The sequence below is a fragment of the Onychomys torridus genome, unplaced genomic scaffold (assembly GCF_903995425.1).
Source record: "Onychomys torridus unplaced genomic scaffold, mOncTor1.1, whole genome shotgun sequence".
Taxonomy (NCBI): domain Eukaryota; kingdom Metazoa; phylum Chordata; class Mammalia; order Rodentia; family Cricetidae; genus Onychomys; species Onychomys torridus.
The window spans coordinates 69,689-96,484 of NW_023413904.1; the positions used below are offsets into that span (position 1 = coordinate 69,689).

At 42.4% G+C, this 26,796-nt stretch overlaps 1 protein-coding gene across 1 annotated transcript in view; it reads left to right on the plus strand.

The window, feature by feature from the left end:
* Positions 1–26,796, plus strand: part of LOC118576559 (schlafen family member 12-like) — a 27,406-nt gene continuing 610 nt past the window's right edge. Inside the window, exons 1-4 of the mRNA XM_036176786.1 lie at positions 1–72; positions 272–352; positions 14,043–15,115; positions 16,780–16,896. Of these exons, the coding sequence (XP_036032679.1) occupies positions 14,083–15,115; positions 16,780–16,896 (1,150 nt within the window). The 5' untranslated portion in view covers positions 1–72; positions 272–352; positions 14,043–14,082. The remainder of the gene's footprint in view (positions 73–271; positions 353–14,042; positions 15,116–16,779; positions 16,897–26,796) is intronic.

Below are 26,796 nucleotides of genomic sequence, written 5' to 3' on the forward strand. Positions count from 1 at the left end.
TCTGGACAGGGGAAACAACAAGAAGACTGCCAGGACCCTGAGCTTCAAGGAACTCAGCTCCCAGGACATAGAGTAAGTGAGCCAGGTGCATTTCAGCATCCTCGACCCCATTGTCTGTCTCTTTCTATCCCCACCTAATGTCAGGACCTGTCTACTTACTGACCCTGGGGGGATGTGTGTGTGTGTGTGTGTGTGTGTGTGTGTGTGTGTGTGTGTGGAGTTGCCAGCACAACCATCCCTCTCAGGTAAAGCCAACATGGTTTCCTTATAGGAATCTTGGCTCCTTGGCATCTTCAGAGCTTCTTCTATCAAAGCACAGACTGCTGAGGACTTGGGAGTCACTGGAGCTGTGGTAAGAGCAAATACCTTCCTCCCTTAGAGATGGAGGGGGTGCTTAATGTTGCTGGGAGGGAGTTCTTTATGCTTGTTCTTTGACTGGTTAGTGAGGCAGGAAGAGAGAAGTCAATGGAGGGTTATGTATTGGAAGCTTGAGTGAATCTCCAGAGTCCCTTTAGGGTTCTGTATCCTCTTAGAGCAATGACCATGTTGTCTGGTAATAAAAACTGGCTCCTGAAAGGGAGGAACTGCATGCTCCGGAGCCAGAAAATAAGTCAGCCCCTAGGGAAGGTTGTAATTTAGAAGAAGACAACTTGGTAGAAGAGATATGGGGCAAGGTAATTTTTGAAACTATTGGTCTAGACTTTCAGCAAGAAACCACATTTGAAACTATTGGGCTAGACTTTTGGCAGGGAACCATACCTACTGACAAGATTATCTGGGTATCTTCAAGGGCCATAAACCTCAACAGGGTATCTGCAGGAGCTACTGGATCTTATTGAACTTTACTGCCCTGTTTCTTAATTGGCTTCTTCTATGGTATCTGTTTCAGTTGCCATGGCATATTCCTGCATTTCTTCCTGGAACTAAGTAGAATCTCTAGGCACCAGGTGGTCTAAGATGGTGGCCCTTCCCTAAGATGGAGTATGTAAAGTCAAGTCTAGGCCTTTACATTGTCTTCATTTTCCCTTTTCACAAGTTTCAATGACAGGATTCAACCATGAGTCCTACCTGTCCAGAGGTTCAAGGGTATTGGGACCTAAGAACCATCAGCTAACAGATTTTGCTAGGGCAGCAGCATCAATATCTATTGTGAATCTTAAGGCCCTTTAGTTCTGATCTTTGAGTACAACCAGATGGTGATCTTATATAATACCTCTTTGGTTCTGCACAAAGAAGTTCAAGGGTCTTATCTTATTGCAGAATCATTTCAGCTAATAAATTTATCTGTTGACAACTCTAAATGTGTTTTCCTGCTATGGCAATGAGCTTTATAGTTGGCTATCTTGCCTCTATGCCAGGGAGTTTCCTTTTGACCCAGCATTTCAGCCTTCTTCTGGACAAGGAACATGGGATAATGTTATCTCTTCTGGGACTGCTTTGAGATGGCATTGGGGCATTGTTGTCAGGGCCCCCCAAAAAGGCTCAAAGGCTGGTCAAAGGCTGGAAATGGGGCATTTTCCAGCAGCATGTGGCCATCTGACTCAGCTGTAGAGATAGGGAACAATCACCTTGGCTGGCCTGGCCCAAGTCAGCTTTTAGCAAGTCCAGAGCTCATAATCATCTGGAGCAATGTAGTCAGCACTGAAGCTTGGAGGTGTCTGCTAGCCAAGTGGAAATCTGTTGAGAAAAATTTAAACTAGGAACAGAAGTTAAAATTTATGAACTTATTTGGAACCCTTATTAGTAACTGGTTAGAGCAGGAGTCCCAAGAATAGGAGAGTGAAAACACACAATCCTTAGGTATAGACAAGTGGGGGTAAATTTAAGCTGTACTTATCTGGAGTCCTTCCAACCCCTCTGAAGTGGATCCAGGGTTTATGACTCTTCAATTCTCTGAGGCCTAGACAAACTATCTTATAAAATGACATAAAAGTTTTAGATACCTTAGTGTAACCAATCTGCATCAAAATCCACATCATAGACAAAGCAGGTGATGGGTATCTGTAAAACAGCAGAAATGGACTCATAGCTTAGAGTCCTAGCAAGAAATACAGATTTGGGTTAAAAGAATGTGCATTTTCCTTCTATCCAGAGAGCCAGGTTTAAATTGGACAGAGATTACTATTTTTGGCCCGATGAGAAGTACTTTTATGTTTATATTTAGATGACAACCATAATCAATCTAAAATGTTGAGCTTGTGACTTAAGAGTAAGTAATTATTGTTCTAAAAGCTTATCAAAACTCTACTGAATATTAAGCTCTGAACTGTTACTTCATAGAAGGGGAGAACAATTTGAAACATTTTTCATAATGTAAATCATTTATTTATCTCTTTACTACTTGCATTTATATCTTAAATCATTTTCTGAGATCCTCAAAGCTTATAAGCTTTTATATTCTCAGATCTTTATATATCTTTAAAACATTTTCTTAAAAATGAGCTAAAAAGCTGACTATAGCTTTGTGGGAGGATATGGTTGTCTGATGCTGCCAAGCTGACAAAGTTATAGCTAGCCTAGCTGTCAGTGCTATCAGAGATCTGAGAAGGATCAATTATATCTTAGTGCAGACCAAGCAGCTTCTGATTCTATAAATGACAGGGACCAGTCCATACCCAGGTCTCCATAGCATAGAAGGCACAAGTATCAGTACAGCATCAATTTTCTTTGGCCATCAGGCCCATAAGGCAGAGTATTTTTTTTCTTCTGGAGCCGAAGACCGAACCCAGGGCCTTGTGCTTGCTAAGCAAACACTCTACACTGATCTAAATCCCCAACCCCAAGGCAGAGTATCTTTTATGTAGAAGAGGGAACTGGGGAAGACTGATCTTACTTTATCTAGGAAAAGGTGCAGTCAATTTCCAGTATCCTGTTGCTTGTACACATTCTGGGCCAGATCCCAGTGGCAGGCATTGCACTGGGGCATCTTACCCTGTAGTCAGCATTGCCCTAATCCAGGTGGAGATGTTGTGGTGCCCCATACATAATCTTCTTTGGAGACCTTGGATTACTGCTAGGATCTGGACATCTGTCTGATATAATAAGCTTTTAGATCAACATTTTAAATGCCATATTCTTCAGATCTTTGAAGTATGGGGGCTGTTCAAGTATATCTGAATAGACAAACTTTGTTTCTAGTTACTTGTTCTAAGCTCAATCCTGAAAACATATGCAAGGGACTGAGTAAAGCTTATCCCTGTAATAAATTATATCAGTACTTAGCATGACTACAATTAAAAATCTTGGTCATTTATAAGATGACTGACTATTTACTTACGTTCTCCAACAGTCTACAATAAGTAGCCTTAAAAACAATGATTTTAAATTAAAGCTCTTCTAGTATCATATATGGGTTCAGTAAAGAAACCAAAACAAAATATCAATATAAAACATTTATATGACTTATTTTATCCAAATAGCTTAAGCTTAACAAATTTAGCAAAGACAAGGAGACTAGGCATAGATTTCAAAGCCTGAATAGACCTGGAGTAAGGACAAGCATTCTCCAAGTCACTGGTTCTTAACTTTCTCAATGATTTTCTATAACTGCAGTTTTGCCATTGTTGAATCTCAATGCAAACATCTGTCATATAGGTGGTCCTAGGCTACCCCTGTAAAAAGGTTTTTCAACACCCAAAGGGTTGAGACTCATGGAGTCAGAATCTGCTCCAAGGCCTTTGCCTAGGTCACTGTTTTATTACATCACAAGAAAAGAATATCCCAGCTTCTGGTGACTATCACCTGGGTGGCACTTAGATTACAAAGTTTAGCTGCCAGAGCAAGGTACATTCTTGTGTATAAATGCATTGAGGAGAAGCTTTAATATTTATCAAATACCTTGTTTATTAAACACATGTAGCCATCTATTTAAATTCTCTAGAAGCTTGCTGTTGAACATTTGGCAAAGACATAAGTACTTAGGTATAAATCTCTAAGTTAGCTTTTTATTAACCTGGATACCTCTGTATAACCTTAGTAAAGCCACATGGTTGCCTGCATCATGAGTTCACCAGCCAAAATGAAGGAAAGCCACGTGGTTGCTGTTTAAAACATGTTATTGTAAACAATAGTTACTTTCACACATATGCACTGTTGGACCCAAGTTACATACACATACATACATTTAAAGGTAGGTTACATTTACACATGTAGTATAAGAAACCACAACAAACATAGTTCATATCCCCTTTGACCTTCTAAAACCTTCCATATAAGAAACCACACCATAGTTCACATCTCATCCCCCCTGAACTTCTACTTCCTTCCATGTACCCTCAGTCCATTTCTTTGATTCCTCAGACATTTACTTCTGAAGAATTTCTCTCTTCCTTTTTTAAACACAAAAACTCTTACCAAAGTCTTTCTTGTGATTTCCCCCAGTAATCTGGAATATATTGTAAAGCTACAATATTTTAAACAAGAGCAGAAATACATGCATATACCACAGCAAGAATAACTCTAAGTTTGCATCAACTCTGTACTGGCGTGCACAATCTACTGGATCTGAATGATCAAGGCATTATAACATAGCCACCATACCTTAGCAACCATAAGCAGTGACATTCCATTCTGCCTTTGGTGCCAAACCTCAGACAGATTTGGTGGCAGCCCCAGGGAAGGTCTTGGGAGCCCCATCCCCCAGCATGGGAGAGGAAGGAGACAGCACAAAGCATGGGGCCAAAGATGGTTGTTAACTGCAGATTCTCAAGTGCATGAAAATGGCAGACTGGAAGGGGTTCCATGCCCTTCCTGTGCCCCTCCAGAGCTGTGACCTCATGGGAGCTCTAAGTCCCACAGCATGTCTGGGTCAAGTGCTCCCAGCTACTTGAGGCCCCACCTGCTCCAAGCTGCTCCACCCTGAAGTCTCTCACTCTGGGCCTGGCCCTGAACCTGAACCTGCCTTGCCCAGGCCTGAGGTGCTCATGGCCTACCCTAGCATCTGGCCATGCCTAGTCTCCATGGTAGCATCTGGGCCTCCCTGTCTGTCACATCCTCTGTGCTGCAAAGTCTTGACCCCATGGCTCTCTATTTAGAGGCCAGCCTGGAACCTGCCATGTGTGAACCATGGTGTTCATGGCCTGCCCTTGCTCCCAGCCTCTCGGTGGCACCGTGGGTCTGCACAGTAGCCCCTGGTCTGTCCTGGCCATGCCAACCTGACTGGCCACACCACATCTGTGTGTTCCCATGCTTGCTGCTGTCTGTGCTCCCGATCAGAGAGAGTATCTTAGTCTGCCCAGTTCAACCCAAGGGGCCCTCTGCCCCTGCTCCTGGACATCCAGCCCCAAAGGGTGTCCACAGGAGTTACAACTCACACACAAGCCCAGGCATAAAACAAGCATACTGTGGCCACACTTCTCACACATTCACACATTCATATAGGCAGGATATTCCGACAGAAAGGCAAACAATTTTCCCAGGGAAACAGTGTTAGTTGACCAGAAACAGATGTGGGGCTCTCCACCCCCAATACAGATCTGAGGCCTCCTTTCTCAACTAAATAGATGCGTGGTGGGGGCCTTATTCTTATTCTCTATGATTGCCATCCCCACCTATCACTCTCCTACCTAGCTATTGGCCATTCAGCTTTTTATTAGCTCAATCAGGTGTGTTGGGCAGGCAAGGTGAAACAGTAACACATCTTTCCCTAATTAAACAAATGCAGCAGAAACAAATGTAACACAGCTTTACTCAGTTAAAGTAATATTCCACATCACAAACACATATAACCACCTTTGCCTAGTTAAACTAATATTCCACAGCAAAATGTGCCTGCAGAGTAGCATCCTTGAGTTTTAATAATCCCAGGGGCATTTTCCTTTTGCACTTTGGTGTGAGATGTGACTTCTGTGCCCTTTCCTTGTGAACAGTGACCCACGGTGATGGCTTAGGTCAGGGTCTAAGTAGGGTGCTAGACAGGAAGTCCTGGGAAGGAATGAGGAACTAAGACTGCTCAGCAGTGCCTAGAACAGGGTGGGGCTGCAGCTTCTAACTGGGCATAAAGGAAACTGCTCCCTTCTAGGCAGCACCTTCTTGTATAAGGAGTCACAAATTCAGGTATAGCCTCATGTTTTCATCTGTATTGGATTCCTAGAGTCAAACTGGTTTCTGTAAGATTTTTCTTCAGGATTCTATTTTTTCCTTCTGCAACTTAATTAGATTTTGTTTATCTTCTCAGGATTTCCACCTTCCATTCGAATAGACCTTTATATGCCTGAACTACATCTATGTGTAGAATTGAGAGAATTTATGAGAGAACCTATGTGCCTAATGAAAATCAGTAGCTGTCGCCAGGAGTGGTGGCACATGTGTTTATGTCCAACAGTTGGAATGCACAGGCAGGAGGATCTCTGTGAGTTCCAGGCCAGTCTGCTCTACATAGTGGGTTCTAGGCCAGACAAAGCTACATAGCAAGACACTGTCTCAAATAATTTATATTTTAAATATAAATAAATAAACAGTCTGTAGATGTGATTAGTATTCTCAAGCCTCAGTCAGGATGATGCCTGACCCTCATGTATGTTACCCTAACCATTCAGAACACATTTCTCACCTCAGCTGTCATGATATTACTAAGAACTGGTACATTAATATGAATATGAAATTAAGTAGCAGTTTATAGGAACTGGGGAGGGTGAAGATGTTTAGAGCGCTTGCTGCTCTTGCAGAGGACCTAGATTTAGTTCTTAGCATGGTGGCTCAACAGGGGATCCCTCCTCAGAACTCTGTGGGCAGCAGACAGATGTGTGGTACATATACATCCATGAGGCAAAACACTCATTTACAAAGCTGCAATTTTCAGGGTTTTTACAGAAACTGGTAATCATTATTTTACAAACTAATTGTAAAGGAGATGTGATGGCAATGTCAAATAAGATACTGAACTTTCTACTTTGATTTCTGCCAGATGGCAGACCATGATGTACTCTGCCATGGTGGAAAGAAAGCTCATCATGTCAGTGAAATGGTCATTCTTTTGGCTGTAATTTAATGTATGTGCTGCACAGCAGTTTTATGAAGAGCAGTCCACATGTCAGGGCAGAGCTTTGTCACTGAGATGTGGCCCAGCACTTCCCACTCATTTTGTGACTTTGTTGTAAACTGACACCAACATCAACAATGATGCTCTGAAGATCATCGTAGATGCAGAACCTCAGATCAAATGTTAACAGATTGAATTCTGACCACAAACGACAACAGAGAGATGGGTGTGTCCATAATCATGGGTGTTTGGGTGGCTGAGGTGGGAAGAAGGCTGGAGGCCAGAATTCAGTTAGCCTGGAAAGAGACAGAAAAGAGGAAGGAACAAAGCACTTTAACTTTTCCATAAAAAGAAAGAAAGAAACAAACAAAAACAAAACAACACAATGAAAACAACAACCCCCCACACACAACCATAACTGAAAGAGATAAAATATTCCTCCAGGAAACGGACATTCAGTGTTGAAGGAACTCTCATCCTTGCAATGTTCCTTCTCTGTAAGAGGCTGCAAAACCTGAAGTTCACTATCTTGGGCACAAGGGACTTCAAGTAACTCACATTCCAGGACAAGGTAGTGTGAGCAGGTTGGTAGCAGAATCCTGCAGACCCATTTTCTTTCTCTTCTGTACCTACCACAATAGCACATTCTATCAACCCCAACAGCATATCCTATGCACCCCAAGAGCAGGTCCTGTGCACCCCAACAGCAGGTCCTATTTATTGTTCTGGGATGAATAAGGATTGATGGTTCAACTCTCTCTCAGGTAAACCTTGGATAGTTTCTGGCACTCCTAGTATCTTTGGCTCCTTGGCATCTCCTCAGCCTCTTTTCCCAAAGCACAGGCTGCTGAGGAACTAGATGTTGCAGGAGTCTGGTGAGAGCAAATGCTTTTCTGTTTGAGGGATGATGACAGGTTAGGAGTTGTGAATCATGCTTGGTCAATAACAGAGCTCCTCAGACCTGGGTTTAGCCCTTAGGGCCACAAAGATCAAGTTTAATCTTGGTAGCTCTGTGAATTTTCAAATTATGATTGGTTTAAGTCTGGCTGGTGAGGCAGGGGAAAAGGAGTTTGTGTATATCTCTAGAACCCTTTGAGGATCTCCCATCCTCTAGAGACCTGACTCTAAAACCTGAAACTGACGAAAGTTCTCTACACAGAGAAGAATGAAATTTGATCTCATATTGAAGATACAACCCAACTAAAAATGGACTAGAGATAAATTTCAGATCCCACAGTTGGGGTGTTGAAAGAGAAGAAGCCCCAGAAGCCCTGATCACTCTTGTCACAATGATTGGTTCATTTATTCTTTTCATTTTTACTTTATTAATATGGATGTTTCCTTGAATATATAGATGTACACAGTGTGTGTTCAGGTGCCTACAAAGATAAAGAAGGTGACAGATGATTCCCTGCAACTGGAGTTTTAGAAGGCTGTAGGTCATCATGTGGGTCCTGGGAATTAAACCTGGGTTCTCTGGTTTAGTGTCATGACTTGATGTTGAAAGTCTAATTTTAGTTTATGTTTATGTATGTGTGTCTTTGTGTGTGTATGTGCACATTGGTGGAGGTACCAGCACATGATAGAAGAGGATATCATAGCCTCTGAGGCTGCAGTCTGGGTGGTTGTGAACTCCATGACATACATTCTGGGAATGGAACTTGAGTCTTCTTCAAGAGCAACAGGTGCTCATAACCATGGAGCCTCTCTCCAGCTCCTACAATGACTGTTATCCAAAAGGCAAAAGATCAATGTTGTCAAGGGTGTGGAGTAAAGGGCTCCCAGTACAGCATGGGTGAGAGTATGAATTAGAGTGCATGTCTTGAAAAACATGGTGCCATCTCAAGGAGTGAGAAACACTACTAGACATGGAAAGGAAAGGAACTCATTATGCCAGAGAGACAGCTGCATGTCACTGGTTGTTGCTGCATTTTTGAAAAAGTTCAAATATGAAATCAACCTAAAATACACTGAGGGATGAGGGATATAGAAAATGGAGTATACCTACACAGTAAATTGATACGGCATCTTAAAAGGAAGGAAATATAGTCATTTGTGAACACATGGAAGAAGCTGAATGACAGTATGTCATGTAAAATAAGCCAGGTACAGAAAGCCAGTCCTGTGTGAATTCACTTACATGAGGAATAAAAAAATAACAAAACTGATATGATGTAGAAGTTAGGGTAGCAGTGAGCAGGGAGTGGGCTTGTGTGTTGGGTGCTGTTACTGAAAGACTATAACATGTCTGACAGGTAAGAGGGGCATTGCAGAACAGGGTGCCTACAGCAAACTGCACTCTGTTCTACTTTGAAAGCTACCAAAATTAGACTTCCTGTTTGTGGTGCTGAAGGTAGAAGCTAGGGCAGAGGACTCCCTGGGCAAGTGCTCTGCTTTTGAACTCTGTCTTAAGTCCTGTGAATATTTTTTCTTGGGATAATGAGTTTTGCTTAGTTACTCAGGCTGGCCTTGAACTCTCAGACGATTCCAAGCTGGCTATGAACATGTGAACTTTCTGCCTCAGCCTCCTGGGTACTGGGATTACAGGATGCACCACCAGACCGACCTCTAGAAGTAGGTGTTTAGTGTTCTCCACACAAAATTGACAACTTTATCGTGTTTGTATGAAGTAATCCACATGTCAATGAACTTGATTTAGCCATCTTATAATATGTACCTGTTTCATAGTGTGTGTTCTGCACTCTGAACCCACAGCATTTATATTAGTTAAAACTGAAAGAAAGAAGGAAGGAAAGACGGGAAGGAATGCAGGCAGGAAAGGGCTGGAGAGATGACCCAGCAATTCTGATCACTGGCTGTTCTTCTAGAGGAGCTGGGGTCCATTGCCAGCACCCACAGGGCAGCTCACAGCCATCTGTCCCCGCAGTTCAGATATCCTGATGTCATCTTCTGTCCTCCACAGGCAAGCATGTGGTTCACAGACATACACACAATAAAATAATTCATATAAAAAATTAAAATCATCACTACACACACAGTACCCTACATATGACCAAGAGCTAAAAATCGACAGTGCCAAAAGAATCCTAAACATCCACCCTACGGTGGACATGACAGCCCAAGAGACTCACAGAAATTCAGTTCCCCAGAGAAAAATGAGTTCAGTGGAGGTCACTTACCCCACAACAGAGGACAGGCATGGAAAGTTGCATTTACTTGATGCTGGCCAAGTCACTGAAAGGCCCCATCTTATTATCCTCCCACATCTCTACAACTCCTCTCCTATAGGCTCCCTCTCTCCTGTCATTTTGTGTGTGAGTGCCCCCTAGTGTCCAAATAGCAAAGTCAGCTGCAGTTCAAAACACCTCAGACAGAAAGTTAGAATGAGATATTGGATTTGTTGTTGGTGGTGATGTTTTCCACTCACACGAGTCTCTTATTAATCGGTATTAATTTTACAGAATAAGGGTTTTCACTAGGATGTTATCACTCACGAGATGTCCTTGACCATGGGAACCTCTCTGTACTCTCTCCTCTCCCCCTCCTGCTCCTGCTCCTCTTCACACACAGTCTCCCTTGTACTTTAGTACCTTTTAGAGGCTGTGTTCTGCTTCTGAGAGTAAACACACAATGTTTGTCTTTCTATATCACTTCCCTTCTTATAATGCTCAGTTCCACCTATTTTCCTGCAATGATGCACTTTATTCATCCTTATGGATGACTAAACCCTCAGTGTAGACTGAGGATATAATAGGCTGGATTGTGCACACACGCCATGTGTTCTTCATTCACTCACCTGCTGATAGGCCCCCTTGCTTTAGTAACTCGGCTGTTGTGAAGAGGAAGGTGAAGCACATGAGTGTACATGTGTGTGAGTATAAACTGCATGATGACTTAGGTTCTTTAGGCCATATAACCAGGAATGTAACATCAGTGTTTTTTAAATTTTATTATCCTTAATAGAATATATTTTCTTTATTCTTGGATATTTACATGTGTGTAACAATGTATTCTGATTGTATACACCTCCCCTCCCTTGTCTGTTCCTTGCTCTTTCCTGTCTTATCTTCTCTCTCTCATTAATTAATTAATTAGTTGTGACCCACTGGGTCCAGTGCATCTGCTTGGTGGAGAATGAGTGCCCTTGTTGTCTGGAACCTGTGCAAGTACCGACCCTACAGAGAGGTCATGAGTGGGTGGCCTTGTCATGTCCAAAACACAGCATTTCTCGGTCCTCCTCCCTATCCTCCCACTTTTACAACATTTTTAGGGATTTATTTAGTTTTGTTTTATGTGTATGTGTGTTTTGCCAAGGTGTGTGCTTGGTGCTCAAGATGTCAGGAGAGAATTCTGAACCCTGGACTTGCAGTGGCAGATGGTAGTGAGCTTCCAGGTCAGTAGAGTGAAGCAAACCTGAGTCCTCCAGAAAAACAGCAAATTCTCTTATACACAACCTATTTCTCCAGCCTCTAGCTCTCAGCTCTGACAATATTCACAAACTGTCTTCTACACTGTTCCCTGAGCTTGACAGGACATGCCAGATTTACGTTCCATTTAGGAAGAGCTCTCAGTAGTCAATTATTCCCAACACTTGGAGCAGTGATGAGTCTCTGTATTAACCACTGTCTACTGCAGAGAGAAGCTCTTTAGGACAAGGTTGGGTGTAGCAGTAATCCAAGTATATAACCATCACGGGAAAGTTGTGTTTAAAATAATTCTTATCTATATTTATTTGTTTGTATGTATTGGTGCTTTGCCTGCATGCCTGTCTGAGCCACCATGTGGATGCTGGGTATTGAACTTGGGTCCTCTGGAAGAGCAGCCAGTGTTCTTAACTACAAAGCCATCTCTGCAGCCCTGGTGGGTTCTGCTGACATCAGCACTCACTGTCCTGGTGTGGAAGGATGGCTGCTTTTCCTGTAGTCTGTCATGTTGAACAAGAAAAGGGAAGCTCTAGTACAAGATGAAGTTACCCTGGCTGGGATTCTGAGCACTAGTCAGAGGATAGATGGAAATCAGGAAGATAACTTTGGAAAATAAATAAATTATCATATAAAGAAACCAAACAGGATTTTTAAGGCTATACTATTAGAACGTTTAAAAATATTTGGAGATGTCTAATATCAGACTGAGTAGACAGAAGAACAAACCTGTACATTGAAGAAAAGACCAATGAAACCATGAAGTCAAGGAGCATGCAAAGGGACTGAAGAAAACACACAGAGCCCAACATGGTATGCATCACCATCACCCAAACTAGCATGGTAATTGTTTCTGTCCCCCAAACCTGAAGTCAGAGAGGAGTGGAGAAATTACCTGAAGAAATAATGGCTGCAAACACCCCAGTGTTGGTGAAAGATGTGAATAGACAAACATTCACAGAGCCCTCTGGTCAACTCAAGTGTCCAAGGAACATTCTCTGGAGTAGACTGCATGCCAAGTCAGGACGTTTTGAAAGACTCAAAGTATGGGAACTAATTGTTGTGTCAAAGTGGGAAGAAACTAGGAAGCAGACAGAGGGGAAGTCAGGAGCACAGATGGTCCTGGGATGGGAACAGAGCAACTTCTGAACAATGGCACAAACAAGACTTCACACAATTATAAAAAAAATGTCCCAAGAAAATGAGAAGAGAAAAAGAAGACACCAGAACACAAAAGCCACACCAGGAGGGAGATTTAGAGTGTGTGACACTTACATTACAGGAGAAAGTGGCTGTGGTGTGCCTCTGGAGAATGCTTACCTGACAAATGCAAAGCCCTGAATGTCATCCCAACCACTGTGGGGAATGGATATCATGGGATATGCTCACACTCAGTGAGTCAAGCCAGTCCCAGAAAGACAAATCTCAGACATTTCCTCTCAGTTGTGGTTCTGAAAGTGTATAGATTATACATCCATAAAACCACAAGTGTGTATAAGATATGAACTTAAAGGTGAACTTGTATAAGGGGACACAGTGGACAGCTGAGATGGGGACATCAAAGAAAGGTCAGTCAGGAGAACATACTCAGTGTGGAGTACTCACTTATGTTAAATATCCTTGTGTAGGGGCTGGAGTAGGCTCAGTGCCTAAAAGCACTTGTTTCTCTTGCACAGGACTTGGATCTGATTCCCAACACTCATATATGGGTTCATAATATCACAACTAAAATAATTCCAGCCTCAGGGATCCAACACCCTTCTCTGACTTCTATGAGCACCAGGAACACCGATGGTACATATGCATGCATGCAGGCAAATACTCATATGCATAATGTAATAAAATAATTAAGACTACAGACTTTTAAAGTTCCATTAATAGGCCAGGCAGTGGAGGCCCACGCCTTTCATCCCAGCACTTGGAAGAAATTTGTTGTCATGACTGTATATATATTTTTTTATTGTCTGGAATTAAGAAACTTCATTATGCTGGACAATGGTGTTGTATGGCTTTAATCTCAGAATTTGGAAGGCAGAGCCAGGTGGATCTCTGTAAGTTCAAGGTCATCCTGATCTACAGAGCAAGATCCAGGAGAGGCAACAAACTACACAGAGAAACCCTGTCTCAGAAAACCAAAAATAAATTAATTAATAAATAATAAATAAATTTCCATTAAAAAACAAGGCAGTGAATGAGAACAGGCACAAAGAAGTCTCTCTCTCTCTCTCTCTCTCTCTCTCTCTCTCTCTCTCTCCCCCTCCCTTTCTTTCTTTTATTTGTTTTGTTTTTCATGACAGGGTGTCTCTGTGTAACATCCCTGGCTGTCCTGGAACTCACTTTGTAGAACAGGCTGGTCTCAAACTCACACAGATCCACCTGCCTCTGCCTTCCATATTCTAACATTAAAGCCATACAAGACCATTGCCCAGCATAATGAAGTTTCTTAATTCCAGACAATAAAAAAATTATATACAGTCATGACAACAAATTTGAAAATTTGCCAAGTTCACAAGTTGTTTTATTCTGTTCAAATGGGTCCAACAATAACTAAACAAAACATCACATCTGACTTTCACAGTTACTCATGCAGAGCAGCTCAGATGGTGGTGCTGTGTGTCTTGTAAAGCAGACCTGGTTCTCACTGGGCAGGTCCTACTGTAATGGCTCTGTCTGTTTTACAGGAAAGAATATCATCTGAGACACAGAGCAAGTGCTTGGAAAATGAGCATCAGTGTAGATCAAGAAATGGACTATGCAGAACTGGTTCTCTCTGTAGGGGAAATCACATTTGGAGAGAAGAATAGGAAGTCAATGAAAGACCCTCAACTGAGAAGAAGAGAGGCCCAAAAGATCTCACAGGCTGTGTGTACTCTGCTGAATTCTGGAGGGGGCGTGGTCAAGGCTCACATCAAGAATTCCAATTACAGCTTGACCAGAGATGGAGTAGGGCTGGATTTGGAAAATTCTTTTGGTGATATTCTTCCATTCCCTCATAAATACCTACACTGCATGCAGAACAAAGGCTACTTTTTAATTTTTGTGAAACCATGGAACGGGGATATCTTTGGTCTGCATGTCCTCACCTTGAAAACTAATTTTTATGTGAGAAGCTTTTCATTCTCAGTTGAACTGAAAATGCCTGATGCAGTGCAGTTCCTCAAAATCATGAAGAATTCTGAACTGAAATCACGTTTAAGAAACAGTTTGCCTGGAAAATTGGACTCTGATGAAATTCTTGCCACATTTTTTAACAAGGAAGAGTTGACTTTCAAGGAGACATTCTGTTTCACTAAATCCAAACTTGCTGAAGTTAAAATGTCCCCTAAAAGGAAGATTAAAAAAATGATTTTAGAGATTCTCCCTAAAACTGTGTCTGCATTTGCAAACACTGATGGGGGATATTTGTTAATTGGTTTAGATGGGGAAAAACAGCAAATCATTGGTTTTGAAGCAGAGAGGAGCGATCTTGAACATCTAGAGAGTGAAATACAGAAGTGCATCCAACAGCTGCCTGTCACTCACTTCTGTGAGGAGCAAGAGCAGGAAAAGATAAAGTACACATGCAAATTCATCCCAGTCCACAGACCTGGAGCTGTGTGTTCCTATGTCTGTGCACTCAGAGTGGAGAGATTCTGCTGTGCTGTGTTCGCTGCAGAGCCCGATTCCTGGCATGTGGAAGACAACTGTGTGAAGAAGTTTACTACAGAGGAATGGGTCAAGCTCCAGATGGATGCCCCACCAGGTTGTGGAAGGGGTATTAATAATCATTTTACATTTGGCTTAGGGTGCTGGAAGATTGCTTTCTGGGCAACATCCAAACTCATTATGTCTCAACAGCTAATTTACTAATCTTCTGCTAGATACAATCCAGAGTTCACAACTTTCTGTTTTCTTCTTCTATCCACTTAGGAGATTCTCTATGGAAAGTATGTTAGCTGTTTTCAGTGACACCATCAGCTATTTCCTTCTCAATGACCAAGTAGTGTGATACATCTGCTTCTCCAGTGGCCAGGACTGAAGTAGGAAGAGGAAGGGGCCAGGCCTCATAATTCCCTTCAAGGGTCTTCTCACCTCCCACAAGAGGTTAAGAGGAGATCTCTGCCTAGTTGCAGGCCATGGGAAAATGCAGCCCAACTTTTTGCAACAGAACAATGAAAGTGGTCCCCAGTCCTAGCCTCACTGGCATGCATGCCCATTTCCATCAGAGAGCTGATCAGCAGAACCTTTCATGGACACTGTCCTAGCTGCATTCTAAAATTCTTTGCATTCACCCCGAGCAGACTATGGAGTTTTCATTGCCTCTTTCCAGACTATGTCTAGCTTGCTTGTCCGACTCTCTCCTACTGTAAAGGCTTCTGTAGGTCGTCCCAGGTACCCACTGCTCTGATCTCATTTCCCATTGTCAAATTTTTACTGTCAATCATCTTTCACCAACAGTGACAAACACATTAGAAAATGGAGCCAAGAAAAGAGAATGTTCCTTTCTTGGGGCTTTTTGATGGGCTTGCCCACCACCTATTTTCCCCATTGGTTTGGAGCCTGTGGTAACCTGTGTTCATTTCAGAAACCCCACCATCTAACCTGCTCCTTGTACTTCTTTACCTTTTTATTCCCATTACCCTCTCTGCCTTAAAACCTCCTGCTTTCTCTCACATTTGTATACAAAATAGAACCCTAACTATTTCTCATAGAAAAATGCTGGCATTTTATCTCCTTTAGAATAGGAATAATTTAAATGAGCACCAGAAACTTATAGAGTCTAAGAATGTGATCTTGCTCATCTGTTCACAAACTCACTTTTATAAAAAGCTGCCTTCATTCTGGATTTAACTATTTCTTTTTTTATTTGTTTGTTCGTTTGTTTTGAGCTGAGGATCGAACCCAGGGCCTAGTGTTTGCTAGGCAAGCACTCTACCACTGAGATAAATCCCCAACCCTGATTTAACTGTTTTCAAAAGAAACCAAATCTGCAGATATTTCTCAGGTGATGGAAGCTTGCCTAGCTTCCAAGAAGCCCTGGCTTCATTTGCCTCTCTTTTGTAAAAATTATAAATCTGGGCATGGTTGTGCACTTGTGGCCCATGGTCCACATAGTGGGTATGTGAACAGCATGGTCTATGTGAATCCCTGTCTCAATTTTAAAAAGCACAAAGTTAAACAGACCTATTTAGTTATTAGTACATTCAATTACTATTAGTGCACTCTTTGCTGTTAGGTTTTTTGTAAGTGTAGTGTAAAGCACTTCAGTATCCTCAAAGCTTAATTTGGAAATTGTATTTGACCTCAAAATCTAACATGAATATCTAACCCCATTTTCTCTTAGGAAAACACAGTTCAACTGAGACTTTTAATAGACATTGCACTAGTTAGTGAACAGTATGGCCTGGGGGAAATTAAAGTTACCTTTTGTCTTCTCAGGTTTTTCTAGGCGAAAAGATAAATGGACCCTTCAATCAAGCATCCCACCTCCTAGTCCTTGTCGTTGGTGTGCTGATGACATTCCAGAAGCTCAGCATCAGAGTGCTCATCTCCCAGGTAGTTCCACTGTGGCTCTCTGGGTTGGTGGTTCAAACTATGTTCAAGCCTCATTGCTTGAACAGGGCTCTGTTTTGAAATCTGTCTCCAAGCTCCCTGCACTGGGATTGATGCTTGTTTTAGGTCCCTAGAGTAACTTTATCTCAAACAGAAGCCACCCCACACCATTAGTACACACACACACACACACACACACACACACACACACACACACACACAGAGAGAGAGAGAGAGAGAGAGAGAGAGAGAGAGAGAGAGAGAGAACCAGTCAGATATAACATTCTAACATAGGAGGACAGACAAAATGGACTTTCTCTCCTGTGCTAACTTTCCAAATAGAAAGTGACAGTTTCCCTTCAAGTTCTTGTACTGGATACAAGACTTTCAGGAACCATGGGTTTACCCTCTGGCTGTAATTGCCAGTCTATGTTCACCAGGAAAGCCTGGCCTGCCTTGTGGTCTCTTCTGAGGCATCCTCTCCCCAAGAGAGATTGCATATACCACAGCAAGAATGAAACTCTAAGTTTGCCATCAACTCTGTTACTGGCATGGCACAATTCTACTGGATTCTGATGAGTCAAGGCCATTATAAACATAGCCACCATTACCTTAGCACCATAGCAGTGACATTCCATTGTCTGCTTTGGCCAACCTCAGACAGATTTGGTGGCAGCCCCAGGAAGGTCTTGGGAGCCCCATCCCCTCGGCATGGGAAGAGGAAGGAGACAGCACAAAGCATGGGGCCAAAGATGGTTGTTACCCCAGATTCTCAAGTGATGAGAATGGCAGACTGCGAAGGCGGTTCCATTGCCCCTTTCTGTGCCCCTCCAGAGCTGTGACTCATGGGAGCTCAAGTCCCACAGCAATGTCTGGGTCAAGTGCTAGAGCGCTTGCTCTCTTGACAGAGGACCTGATTTAGTTCTTAGGCAGTGGTGGATCAACAGGGGCGGGGATTTTCCCCTCCTTTCAAACTCCTGTGGGGCATCAGCAGATGGTAGTGTCATTATACATACACAATGAGGCAGAAAACACTCATCATTACAAAGTCTGACATTTTTCAGGGTTTTTTTACTGAACTGGTAGAATCGATACTTATTTTACAAAACTAATTGTAAAAGGAGATGTTTGATGGCAATGTCAAATAGATTAACTGAACTTCTTTCTATTTCTGTGCGTCATGATTTCTGGACCAGATTGTACCCTGCAGGTAAGAAGCCATTGTCAGGAATTCCTTTGGCTTGTAATTTAATGTATGTGCTGGACGCAGCAGTTTTTATAGAAGAGCAAGTCGCACATGTCAAGGGCAGAGCTTTTGTCACTGAGATGTGGCCTAGCACTTTCCCCACTCATTTTGTAGCTTTGTTTCTCTAACTGACACACCAGGACAACGGAATGAGAACAGTCCCGAAGTAGCTCTAGATCTATGACGATAGATAGCATAACCGCTCCAGATTTCGACAAATGTTAACAGATTGAATTCTGACCACAAACTACAACAAGAGAGATGGGTCGTGCCATTAATAGGCTGTCATGGTGTTTGGGTGGACTGAGGGTGGGGAAGAAGGTGGAGGCCAGAATTCAGTTAGCCTGGAAAGAGAAGAGAAAGAGGGAAGGAACAAAGCATTTTATCTCTTCCATAAAAAAGAAAGAAACAAAAACAACACAACACAACAACAACACCCCCCCCACACACACACACAACCATAACTCAAAGAGATAAAATATTCCTTCAGAAAAGGAGACATTCAGTGTTGAAGGAACTCTCATTCTTGCAATGTTCCTTCTCTGTAAGAGGTCTGCAAAACCTGAGTTCACTATCTTGGGCACAAGGGACTTCAAGTAACTCACATTCCAGGACAAGGTAGTGTGAGCAGTTGGTAGCAGGAATCCTGCAGACCCATTTTCTTTCTTTTCTGTACCTACCACAATAGCACATTCTATCAACCCCAACGCATATCCTAGCCACCCCAAGAGCATGTCCTGTGCACCCCAACAGCAGGTCCTATTTATTGTTCTGGGATGAATAAGGATTGAGGTTCAACTCTCTCTCAGGTAAACCTTGGATAGTTTCTGGCACTCCTAGTATCTTTGGCTCCTTGGCATCTTCCTCAGCCCTTTTTCCCAAAGCACAGGCTGCTGAGGAACTAGATGTTGCAGGAGTCTGGTGAGAGCAAATGCTTTTCGGTCTCTGAGGGATGATGCAGGTTAGGAGTTGTGAATCATGCTTGGGTCAATACAGAGCTCCTCAGACCTGGGTCTTAGCCCTTTAGGGCCAGCAAAGATCAAATTAATCTTGGACTCCGTGGAATTTTCAAATTATTGATGCCTGGTTTAAGTCTGGCTGGTGAGGACAGGGAAAGAGGAGTTTGTCTGTTTGTAAATATCTCTCTAGAACCCTTTGAGGATCTCCCATCCTCTAGAGGACCTGACCCTAAACCTAAAAGCTGACGAAACGAAGTTCTCTACACAGAGAAGAAGTAAAATTTGATCTATATTGAAGATACAACCCAACTAAAAATGAACTAGAGATAAATTCAGATCCCACAGTTGGGTGTTGACAGAGAAAGAAGCCCCAGAAGCCCCTAGTCACTCTTGTCACAATGATTGGTTCATTTATTCTTTTCATTTTTACTTTATTAATATGGATGTTTCCTTGAATATATTAGATGTACACAGTGTGTTTCAGGCTGCCTACAAAGATAAAGAAGGTGACGAGATTGATTCCCTGCCAACTGGAGTTTTAGAAGGCTGTAGGTCATCATGTGTGTCCTGGGAATTAAACCTGGGTTCTCTGTTTAGTGTCATGACTTGATGTTGAAAGACTAAGTTAGTTTGATTGTTTATGTATGTTCTTTGTGTGTGCTATTGTGCACATTGGTGAGTACCAGCACATGATAGAGAGGATATGATCTATGCCTCTGAGGCTGCAGTCTGGGTGGTTGTGAACTCCATGACATACATTCGTGGAATGGAACTGAGTCTTTCAAGAGCAAACAGGTGCTCATAACCATGGAGCCTCTCTCCAGCTCCTGCATGACTGTTATCCAAAAGCGCAAAGATCAATTTGTCAAGGGTGTGGAGTAAAGGGTTCCCAGTACAGCATGGGTGAGAGTATGAATTAGAGTGCATGTCTTGAAAAACATGGTTGCCATCTCAAGGAGTGAGAAACCACTACTAGACATGGAAAGGAAAGGAACTCATTAGCTCAGAGAGACAGCTGCATGTCACTGGTTGTTGCTGATTTTGAAAAAAGTTCAAATATGAATCAACCTAAATACACTGAGGGATGAGGATATAGAAATGGAGTTATACCTATACAGTAAATTGATACGGATCTTAAAAGGAAGGAAATATAGTCATTTGTGAACACATGGAAGAAGCTGAATGACAGTATTGTCATGTAAATAAAGCCAGGTACAGAAACCAGTCCTTGTGAAATCACTTACATAGGAATATAAAAAAAAAAGATATTGATGTAGAAGTTAGGGTAGCAGTAGACAGGGAGTGGCTTGTGTGTTGGGTGCTGTACTGAAAGACTATAACATGTCTGACAGGTAAGAGGGGCATTGCAGAACAGGGTGCCTAAGCAAACTGCACTCTGTCTACTTTGAAAGCTACCAAAATTAGACTTCCTGTTTGTGGTGCTGAAGGTAGAAGCTAGGGCAGAGGACTCCTGGGCAAGTGCTCTGCTTTTGAACTCTGTCTTAAGTCCTGTGAATATTTTTCTTTGGGATAATGAGTTTTGCTTAGTTACTCAGGCTGGCCTTGAACTCTCAGAGATTCCAAGCTGGCTATGAACATGTGAACTTTCTGCCTCAGCCTCCTGGTACTGGGATTACAGGATGCACCACCAGACCGACCTCTAGAGTAGGGTTTAGTGTTCTCCACACAAAATTGACAACTTTATCGTGTTGTGTGAAGTAATCCACATGTCAATGAACTGATTTAGCCATCTTATAATATTGACCTGTTCATAGTGTGTGTTCTGCACTCTGAACCCACAGCATTTATATTAGTTAAAACTGAAAGAAAGAAGGAAGGAAAGAAGGGAAGGAATGCAGGCAGGCAAGGGCTGGAGAGATGACCCAGCAATTCTGACCACTGGCTGTCTTTTCTAGAGGAGCTGGGGTCCATTGCCAGCACCCACAGGGCAGCTCACAGCCATCTGTCCCGCAGTTCAGATATCCTGATGTCATCTTCTGTCCTCCACAGGCAAGCATGTGGTCACAGACATTCACACAATAAAATATTCATATAAAAATTAAAATCATCACACACCACAGTACCCTACATATGCCAAGAGCTAAAATCGACGCCAGTGTAAACAATCCTGGACATACACCCAAGAGACTTCACAGAAATTCAGTTCCCCAGAGAAAAATGAGTTCAGTGGAGTCACTTACCCCACAACAGAGGACGGCATGGAAAGTTGCATTTACTGATCTGGCCAAGTCACTGAAAGGCCCCATCTTATTTCCTCCCACATCTCTACAACTCCTCTCCTATAGGCTCCTCTCTCCTGTCATTTTGTGTGTGAGTGCCCCCTAGTCTCCAAATAGCAAAGTACGCTGCAGTTCAAAACACCTCAGACAGAAAGTAGATGAGATATTGGATTTGTTGTTGGGTATGTTTTCCACTCACACGAGTCTCTTATTAATGTATTAATTTTAAGAATAAGGGTTTTCACTAGGATGTTATCACTCACGAGATGTCCTTGACCATGGGAACCTCTCTGTACTCTCTCCTCTCCCCCTCCTGCTCCTGCTCCTCTTCACACACAGTCTCCCTTGTACTTTAGTACCTTTTAGAGGCTGTGTTCTGCTTCTGAGAGTAAACACACAATGTTTGTCTTTCTATATTACTTCCCTTCTTATTTTCCTTCAACGATGCACTTTATTCATCCTTATGGATGACTATACCCTCAGTGTAGACTGAGGATATAGTAAGCTGGATTGGCACACACGCCATGTGTTCTTCATTCACTCACCTGCTGATAGGCCCCCTTGCTTTAGTAACTCGGCCGTTGCGAAGAGGAAGGTGAAGCACATGAGTGTACATGTGTGTGAGTATAAACTGCATGATGACTTAGGTTTTTAGGCCATATAACCAGGAATGTAACATCAGTGTTTTTAAATTTTTACCTTAATAGAATATATTTCTTTATTCTTGGATATTTACATGTGTGTAAAATGTATCTGATTGTATACACCTCCCTCCCTGTTCTGTTCCTTGCTCTTTCCTGTCTTATCTTCTCTCTCTCATTAATTAATTATTAGTTTGACCCACTGGGTCCAGTGCATCTGCTTGGTGGAGAATGAGTGCCCTTGTTGTCTGGAACCTGTGCAAGTACCGACCCTACAGAGAGGTCATGAGTGGGTGGCCTTGTCATGTCCAAAACACAGCATTTCTCGGTCCTCCTCCCTATCCTCCCACTTTTACAACATTTTAGGATTTATTTAGTTTTGTTTTATGTGTATGTGTGTTTTGCCAAGGTGTGTGCTTGGTGCTCAAGATGTCAGGAGAGAATTCTGAACCCTGGACTTGCAGTGGCAGATGGTAGTGAGCTTCCAGGTTAGTAGAGTGAAGCAAACCTGAGTCCTCCAGAAAAACAGCAAATTCTCTTATACACAACCTATTTCTCCAGCCTCTAGCTCTCAGCTCTGACAATATTCACAAACTGTCTTCTACACTGTTCCCTGAGCTTGACAGGACATGCCAGATTTACGTTCCATTTAGGAAGAGCTCTCAGTAGTCAATTATTCCCAACACTTGGAGCAGTGATGAGTCTCTGTATTAACCACTGTCTACTGCAGAGAGAAGCTCTTTAGGACAAGGTTGGGTGTAGCAGAATCCAAGTATATAACCATACAGAAGTTGAGTTTAAAATAATTCTTATCTTTATTTATTTGTTTGTATGTATTGGTGCTTTGCCTGCAAGCCTGTCTGAGCCACCATGTGGATGCTGGGTATTGAACTCGGGTCCTCTGGAAGAGCAGCCAGTGTTCTTAACTACAAAGCCATCTCTGCAGCCCTGGTGGTTCTGCTGACATCAGCACTCACTGTCCTGGTGTGGAAGGATGGCTGCTTTCCTGTAGTCTGTCATGTTGAACAAGAAAAGGGAAGCTCTAGTACAAGATGAAGTTACCTGGCGGGATTCTGAGCACTAGTCAGAGAAGATGAAATCAGGAAGATAACTTTGGAAAATAAATAATTATCATATAAAGAAACCAAACAGGATTTTTAAGGCTATACTAATGAACGTTTAAAAATATTTTGGAGATGTCTAATATCAGACTGAGTAGACAGAAGAACAAACCTGTACATTGAAGAAAAGACCAATTAAACCATGAAGTCAAGGAGCATGCAAAGGGACTGAAGAAAACACACAGAGCCCAACATGGTATGCATCACCATCACCCAAACTAGCAGGTAATTGTTTCTGTCCCCCAAACCTGAAGTCAGAGAGGAGTGGGAGAAATTATCGAAGAAATAATGGCTGCAAACACCCCAGTGTTGGTGAGAAAGTGAATAGACAAACATTCACAGAGCCCTCTGGTCAACTCAAGTGTCCAAGGAACATTCTCTGGAGATAGACTGCATGCCAAGTCAGGACGTTTTGAAAGACTCAAAGTATGGGAACTAATTGTTGTGTCAAAGTGGGAAGAAACTAGGAAGCAGACCGAGGGAAAGTCAGGAGCACAGAGGGTCCTTGGATGGGAACAGAGCAACTCTGAACAATGGCACAAACAAGACTTCACACAATTATAAAAAAATGTCCCAAGAAATGAGAAGAGAAAAAGAAGACACCAGAACACAAAAGCCACACCAGGAGGGAGATTTAGAGTGTGTGACACTTACATTACAGGAGAAAGTGGCTGTGGTGTGCCTCTGGAGAATGCTTACCTGACAAATGCAAAGCCCTGAATGTACCCAACCACTGTGGGGAATGGATATCATGGGATATGCTCACATAGTAGTCAAGCCAGTCACAGAAAGACAAATCTCAGACATTTCCTCTCAGTTGTGGTTCTGAAAGTGTATAGATTATACATATAAAACCACAGTGTATAGATATGAACTTAAAGGTGAATTTGTATAAGGGGACACAGTGGACAGCTGAGATGGGGACATCAAAGAAAGGTCAGTCAGGAGAACATACTCAGTGTGGAGTACTCACTTATGTTAAATATCCTTGTGTAGGGGTTGGAGAGTTGGCTCAGTGCCTAAAAGCACTTGTTTCTCTTGCACAGGACTTGGATCTGATTCCCAACACTCATATATGGGTTCATAATATCACAACTAAATAATTCCAGCCTCAGGGATCCAACACCCTTCTCTGACTTCTATGAGCACCAGGAACACCGATGGTACATATGCATGCATGCAGGCAAATAAGAATCATTGAATAATGTATAAAATAATTTTAATAAAAGACACCCACACAAAAAACCGAAGAAACGGATACGCAGGGAGGCCTTAAAACCAGAAGGAACACCAGATCTGCTGAAATTCAAGGTCACTGATCTACAGAGCAAGATCCAGGAGAGCAAACAAAACACAGAGAAACCCGTCTCAGAAAACCAAAAATAAATAAATAAATAAAATATAATTTCCATTAAAAAACAAGGCAGTGAATGAGAACAGAGCACAAATGATCTCTCTCTCTCTCTCTCTCTCCTCTCCTCTCTCTCTCTCCTCCCCCTCCTTTCTTTCTTTTATTGTTTTTGTTTTTCATGACAGGGTGTCTCGTGTAACATCCCTGGCTGTCCTGGAACTCACTTTGTAGAACAGGCTGGTCTCAAACTCACACAGATCCACCTGCCTCTGCCTTCCATATTCTAAGATTAAAGCCATACAAACCATTGCCCAGCATAATGAAGTTTCTTAATTCCAGACAATAAAAAAATTATATACAGTTATGACAACAAATTTGAAAATTGCCAAGTTCACAAGTTGTTTTATTCTGTTCAAATGGGTCCAACAATAACTAAACAAAACATCACATCTGACTTCACATTACTCATGCAGAGCAGCTCAGATGGTGGCTGTGTGTTCTTGTAAACACAGCTGTTCTCACTGGGCAGACCTAGTAATGGCTCTGTCTGTTTTAAGGAAAGAATATCATCTGAGACACAGAGCAAGTGCTTGGAAAATGAGCATCAGTGTAGATCAAGAAATGGACTATGCAGAACTGGTTCTCTCTGTAGGGGAAATCACATTTGGAGAGAAGAATAGGAAGTCAATGAAAGACCCCAACTGAGAAGAAGAGAGGCCCAAAAGATCTCACAGGCTGTGTGTACTCTGCTGAATCTGGAGGGGCGTGGTCAAGGCTCACATCAAGAATTCCAATTACAGCCTAACTAGAGATGGAGTAGGGCTGGATTTGGAAAATTCTTTTGGTTGATATTCTTCCATTCCCTCATAAATACCTACACTGCATGCAGAACGAAGGCTACTTTTAGTTTTTGTGAGACCATGGAACGGGGATATCTTTGGTCTGCATGTCCTCACTTTGAAAACTAATTTCTATGTGAGAAGCTTTTCATTCTCAGTTGACTGAACATGCCTGATGCAGTGCAGTTCCTCAAAATCATGAAGAATTCTGAACTGGAAAATCACGTTTAAGAAACAGTTTGCCTGGAAAATTGGACTCTGATGAAATTCTTGCCACATTTTTTTAACAAAGGAAGAGTTGACTTTCAAGGAGGACATTCTGTTTCACTAAATCCAAACTTGCTGAAGTTAAATGTCCCCTGAAAGGAAGATTAAAAAAATGATTTTAGAGATTCTCCCTAAAACTGTTCTGCATTTGCAAACACTGATGGGGGATATTTGTTCATTGGTTTAGATGGGGAAAAACAGCCAAATCATTGGTTTTGAAGCAGAGAGGAGCGATCTTGAACATCTAGAGAGTGAAATACAGAAGTGCATCCAACAGCTGCTGTCACTCACTTCTGTGAGGAGCAGGAGCAGGAAAAGATAAAGTACACATGCAAATTCATCCCAGTCCACAGACCTGGAGCTGTGTGTTCCTATGTCTGTGCACTCAGAGTGGAGGATTTGCTGTGCTGTTTTGCTGCAGAGCCTGATTCCTGGCATGTGGAAGACAACTGTGTGAAGAAGTTTACTACAGAGGAATGGGTCAAGCTCCAGATGGATGCCCCACCAGGTTGTGGAAGGGGTATTAATAATCATTTTACATTTGGCTTAGGTGCTGGAAGATTGCTTTCTGGCAACATCCAAACTCATTATTTCTCAACAGCTAATTTACTGATCTCTAGATACAATCCAGAGTTCACAACTTTCTGTTTTCTTCTTCTATCCACTTAGGAGATTCTCCATGGAAAGTATGTTAGCTGTTTTCAGTGACACCATCAGCTATTTCCTTCTCAATGACCAAGTAGTGTGCTACATCTGCTTCTCCAGTGGCCAGGACTGAAGTAGGAAGAGGAGGGGCCAGGCCTCATAATTCCCTTCAAGGTCTTCTCACCTCCCACAAGAGGTCACGAGGAGATCTCTGCCTAGTTGCAGGCCATGGGAAAATGCAGCCCAAGTTTTTGCTACAGACCACTGAAAGTGGTTCCCAGTCCTAGCCTCACTGGCATGCATGCCCATTTCCATCAGAGAGCTGATCAGCAGAACCTTTCATGGACACTTTCCTACCTGCATTCTAAAATTCTTTGCATTCACCCCGAGCAGACTATGGAGTTTTCATTGCCTCTTTCTAGACTATGTCTAGCTTGCTTGTCCGACTCTCTCCTACTGTAAAGGCTTCTGTAGGTCGTCCCAGGTACCCACTGCTCTGATCTCATTTCCCATTATCAAATTTTTACTGTCAATCATCTTTCACCAACAGTGACAAACACATTAGAAAATGGAGCCAAGAAAGAGAATTTCCTT